This window comes from Metarhizium brunneum, chromosome 6, assembly GCF_013426205.1.
Source record: "Metarhizium brunneum chromosome 6, complete sequence".
Taxonomy (NCBI): domain Eukaryota; kingdom Fungi; phylum Ascomycota; class Sordariomycetes; order Hypocreales; family Clavicipitaceae; genus Metarhizium; species Metarhizium brunneum.
Window position 1 is genome coordinate 3,803,343 of NC_089427.1, and position 11,926 is coordinate 3,815,268.

Genomic DNA, 11,926 nt, shown 5'->3' on the forward strand with positions numbered 1-11,926 from the left:
TGCGTGCTCAAGCTTCACATGTAGCATCAGAATCTCTCCTGCAAACCCTCTTCACTCATAAGACATCCACTGAGCATGTTTAAAATGCTCAGAAGACGTTGATCATCATAACGACGGGCTATGAGAGACGTGCCGTAGAGTTCCATGTCTAGATAGAGTCAGCAGCGTGGCGAGTCCAGCTGGCAGAGCTAAGCTAAGCAGACCTTTGGTGTCCATGATGTCCGTGATGGCGATGGATATTCCGTGAAGCCGATCCTTCTGATAGTGCGGAACTCGGTCTAGAGCACGCGCCTCGCTCAAGATAAGGTCTGGGTCTGATACAAAGATGGAGTGAGTTTTGTTTTGCATTAGATAGTGAATACGGCATACCCAAGTACTCTAATGCTTTTACCACGCTGTCTCTCGACTCGATACGGTGTAATAGTGCATTCGCATACTCCTCGAGAGTGAGCAGGTCCCTCTTGATCAAGCACAGAGTCTCAATAGCAGTCTGCGACCAAAGTTTCCCTGGCACAGGCACCACTGCTAGCTGTAGACAGTCTCAATGGAAAAGCATGTCACAATGCCGTGGGTCGACCAGGGAATCTACCACTGTCGATCTTATCGGCTTCCCGGGCCGGCATTTTCATGGCGGTCGGTGAACGGGTTGCTGCCTCTACTCTATTCACCATTTGTCAACTGAGAAAGGCATGTTTCAATCCATGTATAGACGGCTTCTATGCAGGACTTTGCAGAAGAAAAGAAGCAGACGATGTGTGAAATAATAAAACATGTCGGAGTCATCGTCACTCTGTTCTCATCTCTCTCCGCAGTCTCCCTCGCAGATTCGCTTGAAAAACAAGTGAGAGAGGACTTGGATCGACAAACGGAAGGAAGATGTTGTAAAGACTCCAGTGGTGCTTCAACTATGCAGACTGAACTATTGACGACTTGGAGGAGATCTAGCCTGGTGTATCAACGATATGTCCAGCACCACCCACAAGTCGGACCGTGATGCTACGACAATTCCGGTGCTGGGCTCGATACTGACAATGACTGCATGATGGCATGAGATGGCAAAGACCGCCTTAACTGCCCGTATACAGACACATATAGGCTATATGGATCGTACTAGTTGGGCACATCAACCGTTGCCGTTCGTGTTCTGCGCAGATCATTGGTACTGACATCCGTCTTGCCATGCCCACTTTGTATACTTCACAGCAGTAGGCACGGATATTGTTGGGCTTTGATAAGATTTTCGGAGACGCACGTTTATGCAGATCGCATTTGCCGATACCACTGGAAGCGTGACTATGAGTCTCTCGACCGGTGGAACACATATGGTACCCTTTTTGGCCATGATAACCTCTATTGTTTCTCTTTTCTCGACCTAAGTATCCTGTTAGTGATAATGAATTTCCAGTCTTGAGGTATGAACGGATAGGGGCTCGCTGTTAAAAATCCTCCCGTGAAATCATGCCGTCATTGCTGAGATAAGCTACCTTGAATAGGTTTATCGCTGCCACTAGCTCTTGAAATCCAAAGCAGCCTCAAGAAGTCAACTGGTATCCATTTACGCGGCCATAAGTACCGGTTTGGTCAGGATTTGAGCCAGCCGCTAATTCATTAGGACGCAGCATCTGACATTGGAACGACGGCAAACACGGGGCACTTATAAACAAGTTCAGTACCCGTACTTCAACGAACTCACCCCAACCATCTTTTCGTATCCAACCAAGCTACACAAGAGCAACATAGGGACGCCGCTGAAGCATCTTTGCATCCGTACTTCCAAGGCGAGCAGCGCATACGCTCTTCGCCTGCCACATGCCACAACCAGTGGATTCCCATCGTGCCACTACTTTGTCCACATGGATACTAGGCTTTGTTGGTATTACCACGGCGAGAAAATGGAGCCCGTTGATACAGCAAGCTCGGCTGCGGAAGGGCTGCGGTGTCCGTTCCGCGAACGCGGTATCTCGAAAAGGACCCGAGACCGATAACTGTGGCGGATAATCTTTGTCCATGCGTTAGAAATCGGAGCACTCCGTACGCTCCAAGTTGACCATATACATTGATAAAAGACCTTGATGGTGGCTGGCTGCCTTTTCTGCGCCAGAATGAGTTGCAATGCGGGCGTCAGACTTGCATAGATGCGCTGTGGGTAATCACATAAGTTATCACAGTCACAACTTCTATCACTCGGACAATTGGCGTCAAATTTTACAAGTCATAAAATATTTAATTGAACCAGGCCATCGACTGACCCGAGATCGGCGGAATGTACTCCGTATTTGAAGCGTCAATGTGTCTGAGGTACGTGGCAACGTTGGTACGGAGTTTCAAGCAGCGCGCGTTTTGGCAAGCTTACAACATGCAAGTAGCTGGGTCGGGACCGAAAGCCCCGCGTAGCTGGCCGAGCTGAAGAAGTACATTGTGCCACATGACATGCCTATCGGTCATTTCGTATGGCTGTCTCGGGTAGCAGCTTCAAGCATACTCCGTATGGTTGCTGGAGAATAACCTAGATAGGGCAACGATGTATTACTGTACTGATTGTATCATGCATGAGTACGGAGTACTCTATACGATGGGCATATGATGCGGCCCTATTGTCACCCTACAGCAATGTGTTGACTCACGAGACTACTTGCATGTCTCGTAAGGTGGCCAGAATTTGCTTCGCTATTGTCCTTCTCTAGAACCACACACTTACACGGGGGGTATGGCCATGAGCCGTAGGCAGAAAGATCTCACTGACTTTTACTGAAACCTTGATAGGTGATAGGTGCCAGACGATTATGAGGCTTGTGATTTGACGTCTAGAGTCTGGCATCAGTGGCCAACTATGTAGTTTGTGGACTCTCTACCTTGAGATAATTCTACTGCCCTTATACTAGGGTTTTGTGATATCGAAAACATGTGTTCTCAATTAAGTATCTCAACATTCGTTGTTTCTATCATCGTAATACTTTTTCTCTTCCTATACTGCTTGTTTAATTTTAAAGCAAGCACTGTATATTGGACTAGGTCACGCAGATCTCGAGTCGTTCAATGTCCCAGTTGTTCAGAATAACAAGAGTTGATTCGATAACCTGTGGCGGCCCGAAAATCCGCGCAAGTCTGAGGTTGCATCACGGTTCATTACCGTCATCCATAATGCCGCGCTCAATGCCGCGCAAGTGTGATCAAATGTCTCACCGTAGTCAGCTGGACCATAGCTAGCCAATGCCTTATATCCCGAAAAAAATTCACTGTCTCGGGATACGGGTAGAAAATGGCCCCTGGTAGTCTGACCGTGGTTACATCTTGAGACGATAATATGCTATCCATCAAAAACCACACGGTCGCCTAGGTTGATCAGCCTATCACAAATAAACATTTTGTCTGTGATCCAGGGGCTGTAAAACAGTAACAGTAACGGTCTTAGTAATATCATCCCGTCCGATGTAGTAATTGTGCAAGCCATGATATTATCCGCCGCGTATACAAACTACTTTGGTCACAGTCATTTGAGACAGGTCGCTGTCCTAAGTTGGGTTTTGACTACCCGAAGATGCGTGTGCGTCCAGAAAACAATTCAACCAATAGTCAAAATCCACAATGAAGCCGTTGGGGACTATTGTGGTTGTCCGCTCGTAAAGGGATATAAGTCGGCGACACCTCTCTTGTTTTCCAAGATATTCTACACCACACACTCACACTCTCAATCACACTCTCAATCACATTCACAACCTACTCCATACCTTGCACCGCACTCCATATCAAATCAAAATGAAGCTCTCTCTTGTTGCTAGCAGTCGTCATCGCCACTGGGCTGGCCGAGTTCGTTCCCGTCAACTTTACGACGCCATTGAGTTGGTTGGCCAGCCAGGAGTTGATGCAGAGAAAGACATGCGAAGACCTGAGGGCGCCTTACAAAAATTTCACGGCTAAAACTTGGGCAGCTCATGTTTTGAATGTCTGCCAATCGACAAACTGTGGATGCACTTCTGCCCTCGGCTTTTCCAGTAGGTCCTCCATCTAGCGACGAATCCAGGAATATCATGAGCTGACACTCGTACAGTCCCCCTGCAATACAAAAGATCGCAGGATCGCGAATGGTATGGGCAAATGTTTAGGGGCAACAGTACCACTGAAGCAGACTACGTTAGGGAGGAAGTGATTCAGGACTCGATTGCGTATACCTTGCGCCAGGACAAATAAGTACCACGCCTTTACAGCGATGGTTCTATCACTTGGGCTAGCTGAGGGACAGGACTATTGTTGGTAAAGTTTGGCAGTAGCCTTCCGCAAAGACTACAGCAGTCGTTTCAGACACTCGCGTTTCAGATGGTTTCACTACATGTGAAGACTAAGCCACTCATTTATATGGAAAGAAGGAAGAAAGTCTGTTTCTGAACAGAGGTCAATTGTTATCGAAATCAACGACCCGCTCCTTTAGATAGAAAATCAAGTGTCTCTCATTACGTCCAAGCTGTCCAACCGATCATGCTGTGTGACAGTCTCATTTATCCAAGTACAACGACGATAACTCGGCAGTCTTTTAGTCCGGCAGACGCACCGACATCATCGACAAAGAGAGACTTGTTTCGTCAATTAACCGGAAATCAGCCCGCAAGTCTCGACCCCAAGAGAAATGTGCAGAACACACTGTGCTGGGACAATCAGCAAGCTTCAGATAATTCTAGGTGAATTGGGCCGGTCAATTGTGGTCAATTTTCACCCGGGGCCTTCATTTTTGTGTTGTAGCTGGGCACCGAAGGGTCGAACGTGTCCAGAGTTGCCCTATGCAAGTCCTCTGACCTGTCCATCGGCGACTGCCCACTTTCCTCGCCAACCTGTGGACATAATATGTGACGGCTTACAACTTGGTGTTCCCAAAATTGTGTCCAGTTAATGTAGCGTTTTTGGGACTGTGTTTTAGTATCACAGCACGCGTCAGCGAGGCATACAAACGCCTTGTTCGTGGCTGGTTGTCTCCCACTGTCAGTCGAACGTAAAGAATCTGGTAGGGAATCAACACTCCACTGGGCATTGAATAATGTCACCCGATGGAGAGAGCTCTCCGCCTCCGCTCGGCACTTGATACATTTTCAATGACGTTCAGAACCTGGAATCTGAGGGTGCTTGTGAGAACACTAAGGCGGCGGGTTCCTTCAGTATCGGCTAAGTGGGCACGACTGGAAGGTTATCGAGATGCTGGTCAAGCTTTCAAAGCCTTTTGAAATTGCCACAAAGCAGCTTCAGGGCATCCGTGTTCCCGGTGGCAGATCGAGTTGTGGTAGTTTCGAGGAGTATTGACCTGTTTCCTAGATGCTTCTCGACCAACTGTGGCCTCGAGCCCCTACTCGTAAGGCGCAGGGTCGGCAAGCTGACTACTGGGAGAATAATTACAGGGGTCGTAATGTTGGAAATGTCGCTCTGGACATAAGTGATGAAGCTTCAATGGATAATATCGAGCGCAGGGGTGTGCAAAACACTTGGATCGAGAGACGAAGAAGCCGAGGACTCTCAGTACAGTTCCATAGGCGACGTCGAAAGGGGGGTATGCGTGATTATCAAAGGACATGGAGGTATGCGTGTTTATTAGTTGCCTATTGCTTTGAATTGTCTTCGAACTGGGAGATCCCACCCGGGCGCAACTCCACCAGACGTCTGGTTACTATTGCGATATGCAATTCTGAAATTTAGTGCCACTTTAAATGCATCTTATCTAACCATCTAACATTAGAGGGGCCTGCATGCAGACACAGCCTTCCATCACATAACACAACAAACGCTTCTACACGTGATTGGCCACTCGGAACACAACATATGGTTTTGGATGGCACTTGACACGATTGGACCGCAGACTCCTGCCTAAACGCCCACCCCCTCCGCCCCCAAACGTTGGGCCTAAAAAAAAACAAAGAAAACTGCAATATTCAGGATTCACTTCTGCTGTTGGGAATCCTTCCCCTCAAGACAACTCCTGGGAATCAATCGCGGCGACATCGCTCCACCATCGTCCATGGCTCTCCCCCTTTATATCCCAAAATGCATTCAAAGTCCTGCTCATTGCTTCCACCCACCACCGCTAGACAGGCCAGTGAGAATTCACATCGAAGGCCCACTAGTATCTATCCAGAAATTGCTTCCGGAGGTATCGTGGCATATTGACGTCCATGAAAAGAAGTTTCAGCAAGCTGGCGCAAAACTCGCAGAGTTAACTTACCGAACGATATATGGGCATGATGTCCGCCTTTATGTCGAGAATGACTTGATTATACGAGACGAGTACCTGGGTTGGGTGGATCAGAAAAAGTAAGAGTATCCTTCGTCATTACCAATTCAATAAGCTGTTGACGATACTCCGGGCACCTACTAGTGAAATTGACTATTACGGCGTTACATTTGACCACCTTGTTCCTGCCGATGATTACTTTCCAGAAGTTTTGCAAATCAATATTTGTGAGATAGACGAGGATGGGGGGAAATACGCGAACACATATTTACCCTTTACGGTTGATCCGGCAGAATATATAGGGAAGAAGATACTAGCTGTACCGAGGTGCTGTCAAAAGCGAAAGGGAACAACAGATCGGTCGAGAGTGAACGGTTCAGTAACACAAAAGGATCTTATTCGGCAAGGATATGATCAAGAAGTGATGAGGAGGCTGTTGATAGCCTACGGCGTATATTCTACGAAAATACCAGACAAGAAATTTGACAAAGTTCCTCAGCCACGGACTTGCATAGCTCCCGAGGAGCAATGATGGCACCAGGGCGCATGCTGTACGTGGATAATAGCGGAGGTAGATAGTTGTTGTGCAATGTCAATTGTTAACTGGAGGCCACTTGGCAATACGGTCCTAAGGTGCACCAGAGAGAATGGCACCGCGACGTCCACTAGTGATACCTTGGAAGACATTAGCTGACAGCACGATCCAGCCCCAAAAATAAAAAATAAACAGAGATCTAGACGATCAAATGGATTAGCGACGGAAAGTGTTGGTTTATATCGACGTTGATATGGATTTAAGCTGACCACAGGCCCTTCACGCTAGTGGTAGCTTGTAATTCATCAAGGATAGCCGTGCGAGATGTCTTTTCTAAGCTGGTTTGATTGTAATACTAGACCCTGGATGTAATATTTAATTATGTAATAGAACGTGGGCGCCCCGAATACAACTGCACTGTGTGGCGGAAAGCCTCACTCGCAAGTTAGTTAGTTGCCAGGCTGAACTTGTCACTTCGTCTCCACCGTTAACCACTTGAACTATAGTTGACATGTAGACGCCAAAGAATCTAATGCCAGATATTCGGGATGAGAATCGTGTATCGTAGCCAGAAGGTAATTTACTTAAGATTAAGGTATGCAGTTTGCACCTGGACTATAAAGTCCAATGCGCCCATTGAGAGCATCCATCTGCATAGTGCACGGCGAGCTTCAGCCCCAAGTCATTTCATTCAGCCACAGGAAAGTAAACATTGCATAATAGTAGCCTTTCAACGATATTATATTGCCGCAGTTACTGTTGTTGTCAGGGCGAACCTGATTGCAACTCCCCAAACTCTTGTCCAACGGCAACGCGCACTATTTGCAGAAGGCAGCTTTCCAGTTACGACAGCTACTACGTATCCCAAGCTTCTTAAACCTCGAGATATTATCACTTGTGGGTACATTGACAGGCACATTGACGTGGATCACGATACATGATAGTGTAATTCCAGCCTAACTCTTGGATAATATCTGGCTCCTCATAGAATGTGACTTAACTTGCCTCAGCGATGAAAGCTAATTCAAGGCCTTAAATACACGTGATAGCGATTACTTTTCTCACAGATCTGGATCACGTGCACGCGTGAAGGAGAGGTTTGCCCTATATATAAGCCCAACAGCAAATAAGATTTTAGAAAAAGCAATTATCCTAACTAACAGCCTCTAAATATCGCCCTTCCACCTGACAGCGTGCTCCTTTACTTGGCTTCGGGTTCAGGCTCGGCTTTGTCTTCGCCTTTGCCTTCGATTAGCGGTTTGCCTATTTCCACCAAGGTTTGGGCGGATTTAAAAATTCCCTCCTGTATAATTTCGAGGGCAGCCTTGTGTTCTTCAGGCGTAAGCTTTGTCTTGGTTTCAAGTTGTACTTTGCCCTGTTTTATGTCCTCGTTGATGCTTCCCATAACATCTAACATATTTTGCAACAGAACGGCTAGTTCTGCATTGGCAGTCTTTACCTCTTCAGGGTTTGGCTCTACAACTGGACGTTCAGCAAGAGGAGGCTCTTGACGTAGAAAGAGGCCATGCTCTCGGCCAACCTCGGGAGTGGCATCGAACCCAGGTTGAGCAGGCACCGCCAAAGCAGAGGTAGCAACTAGGAAGAGACGGGGCTTTCGTATTAGCAAACTTTGTTGGATTATAGTCTGGTAATGTAACGGTGCGGTGGCCTCTTGGAGAGCACGTGTAAGGGGACTGGTGGGAGATGAAAAGGAAAACTATATACGTACAAGCCACGAGTGCAATACTAGTGATTCGAACCATGTTAAGAGACTGTTTTTAGGCCTTCTTTAATATGGTTCTATAAAAGAAGAAAGAAAATACAAGTGCAGGACTTGAAAGCGAAGAGTTGAAAAGTAGCAGGATATTTATTCAAGACTAGAGATGTGATAACTCGTCACTTGACAGATAATAGGAAACTGTTGTAGTGGTATATACGAAAAAAGAAAGAAGGTATAGCTTTAAGGCGACGCTGTCATATCTTAAACTTTATATTATAAGTCCTTCACTTTTATTATCTTAGGCTTTATGCAAAAAGTAACAAACAGGTATCTTGCATAAATTATAATGCGTAACATGGCAAGTAAACATGGAATTGTATTCATGCCAAGAATGCAAGCGGGTACATTTTGCAATGCGTGCCACGACTTGGGGCTTCGGCTTAGCGTAGAAGACAAGAGTCTAAGCCATCGACGTCCCTAGTGTGACTGGTTAATAAATCTTTTAGATGTGAGTTGATAGCATAGCGATACACGGCGCATATGTGCTATTGAGTCGCAGTTGAGGTTCGTATAAACCCCGGCATAATAATTGGCTCAGTGTTCAGCGAATAAGGCTCAGCTATCGTGTGAGCTAGGCTACCTCGGTATAGTGCAGCTCTAGCTTGAAACACAGCCAGTGTTAAGTCTCGACTCAGAGTCGCGGCAAGCGAGTCATTATTGCCTAAGAAAGGGACTGTGCGGATTCTTTTACCAGCATATGCATTGTGGTAAGTACCGAGGGTTTCCCTTTCTAGTTATCAAGTAGTACATTTAAGGTTTGCTATACATGAATTTGAAGTCTCTGAATGATCGGCAGTCGCCCGAGTTCCACGAGGGCGGCTATGCTGTCTCAGTTAGTCTTTGCAACGCATGACTTTCAATGAGCATGACCACTGGAAGTTTATGCAAGACTCTTTGGATTACAATAGTATGTTACACCGTGATATTAGAGAGTGGTGAACCGCCTGCCCAAGATATCCCTGCTCCTCGCATTCACTATCGCGGCGCATAGTCTATGCTAAAAACTTTCACCAGCATATTTATGCAGACTCTCTAGTCATGGAGTCGTAATATGGGAGCCGCTGCCTTCGTCTAGGTTGCGCCTCAACGTGAAGATGTTCCCAGTCTAGACCAGGCAAAAAAAAAAAACTACAAATGCGGCCGCTTACCTCTGCTGAAATTTTGCATCTACGAGTTTCAAATTTCCTAATAACGCCTTTGAGATACTCGAATACTATTCACTATACACAATATGAAAGTTGCTATTACCTATATCGCCCTTATCGGACTAACATGCGCGCAGGGTCCTCCTTACAAGGAGACGCCTCCAGGGAAACAACTTCTTGATCAAGCAATCGCCGGCATTCCTAATTGGGGCGGCCCCGGATCACTGCAAGGCAAGCCTAATAAGAGTCCTAAGCCGCCAATTAAGAATATGATAGGGGGCCTACCAGAGCTCTTTAAGCCCAAGCCTGGTAGTTCGGACTGGAGGGAGGACACGCTCAAGGGGCCAAGAAAGAAGCCTGGCGTGGTGCGGCCGAAGAACCCGTCGCCAAACTGCCGGAAGCGTGACTTATGCGGGCCGGGCTTGGGCAAACTGCCAACCGGAAACAAGGTTCCCACTGGAGGCGGGATTCCTGCGGTTGGAAGCACACTGACGAATATATTCGGGGGGATCGCAGGAGGCATCGCAGTCGGGATAGGACTCCAGCGACTCTTTAGCGCTATCCCCGGTGCGAGTGACAAAATCCAAGAGGTTATAGACGCTATTACTCGCTGGCAGAGGGAAACCTTTGGGCCCAAAAACATCGCCTATCCGCTTGATCCTGGGAAGTATAGCAATTGCATTGCCGCACGGCGGCATGACATTCATGCCAACCCAGAGTATCGGAAGGAACTGATCATAATCAACTGTCCCTGGGGGACAGAGCTTGAAGATACCCCAAAAACACCGCCAGAGCCAGAAACACAACCGGAGCCGTCGCGGCAGTGCTTCGACTCGACTGGCCCTATCCCGTGTGGAGGCGCGCAGACGGAGGTACAGCTTGATACAGGACGTGCCGTCTGCGGAAGCTGCGGGACCTTCTGGGACCCGGAGGGCGGGAAATGCAGGGATATCAAGGGGGCGCTTATATGGCCATCTCTTACACCTATAACAGAGAGGACCCCGACGCCATCAGGGCAGTGCTCCAACTCAACTAGCTCATTTCCCTGTGGAGGTGGACAGACGGAAGCAGAGCTCGATATGGGATGGGCTGTATGTAGAGTTTGTAGCAGTGTTGCCTGGGATCCCGAGGGCGGCAAATGCGTGCAAAAGGACGGCAAGCTCCTCTGGCCACGTAAATCGTGAGCCACGCGTCGATTAGTTGTCGTGGGAATTTTTACTGGTGTAGGTTGGGAAAGGGGACTGAAATTTAGACGGATATGGTCAAAGATGACAGAACAAGCTAGTAGCGAATATTAAACCGGTTTACTTTGATTTTCCAAGTAATTCTACCGCTTATATCGGACGGCACTTTTCCTTGACATGTAAAATTAACACAAAATAGAAAAAATATCATAAGCGCTTATACTAGTTGTGTATTTTGCCTGCTACTTTACCTGTAATTCCTATTATGAATACATATGTAGTTTTGTAAACTGCCTTAATCTTCCTCTTATCCCTTGGCGGACCCTGCGGTCTCTCTGATAACCTAAACCCTGGCCTATTAATTATCTTCATCACACCAGCACAAATTCCTGAACGCCTTCTTCCAAACATTTCCTGCGCTCAGGTGATCCACTGAAATTCATCTTGCCGTCTAAATAGCACTGCGAGATAATCCGACATCTCTCCCCACCAACGCCAACACAAGGGGCTTTCGACCCATTTAGTAAACATATCAAGTCACCCTCTTTCGCGGTCTTCGGAACAAGACCCATATCATATTTATCAGAAAGAAACAGCCGTTTCTGATAGACAATAAGACCCCACTGCCGTAATTTCCCTAGCATCTTATAATCACTCTCACCCACCCCCGGCCTAGCTATGTCGTGCGCCGCTTGGAGCTTATCTTCGATCTCACATCCCTGGATAATTTCGTCTCTAGAATAATTTACAGCCAGCTGGGGTTCCTGAATACTCTCCATGCAACCTTCTGGACGCGAGACTAGGCGGCACGTCTGCCGAATATAAGCGAGATATTGTTTGCCCAAGGAGGCCGATGGAACTCGGATATCAATAATGACACTGAGATGCGGTAATATGCCGGTTCGGATATGACGCCATAACCTGCCGTGTGGTGATTCTGAGTCGCTCTTCTATTTTACCCGGTAGGGACATGACGCAAGCGTCACGTAATTATGGACAGTTGGCGTGGGACCACTTCCAGACCCAACATGCTGACTTGAATTTAAACCGAATCGAAGTTAAATCCGATGTGCT

At 47.2% G+C, this 11,926-nt stretch overlaps 2 protein-coding genes across 2 annotated transcripts; one reads left to right on the forward strand and one right to left on the reverse strand.

The window, feature by feature from the left end:
* Positions 1 to 7,944: 7,944 nt before the first annotated feature.
* G6M90_00g104760 (uncharacterized protein) lies at positions 7,945 to 8,506 on the reverse strand (the record flags this gene model as incomplete). Its single annotated transcript, XM_014685981.1, has 2 exons — positions 7,945 to 8,339; positions 8,473 to 8,506. 2 exons carry the CDS (start codon positions 8,504 to 8,506, stop codon positions 7,945 to 7,947), a joined length of 429 nt encoding a protein of 142 aa, XP_014541467.1.
* A 1,248-nt stretch (positions 8,507 to 9,754) lies between these two features.
* G6M90_00g104770 (uncharacterized protein) lies at positions 9,755 to 10,852 on the forward strand (the record flags this gene model as incomplete). The annotated part of the gene is made up of 1 exon (XM_014685982.1): positions 9,755 to 10,852. One exon carries the CDS (start codon positions 9,755 to 9,757, stop codon positions 10,850 to 10,852), a length of 1,098 nt encoding a protein of 365 aa, XP_014541468.1.
* Positions 10,853 to 11,926: the final 1,074 nt, after the last annotated feature.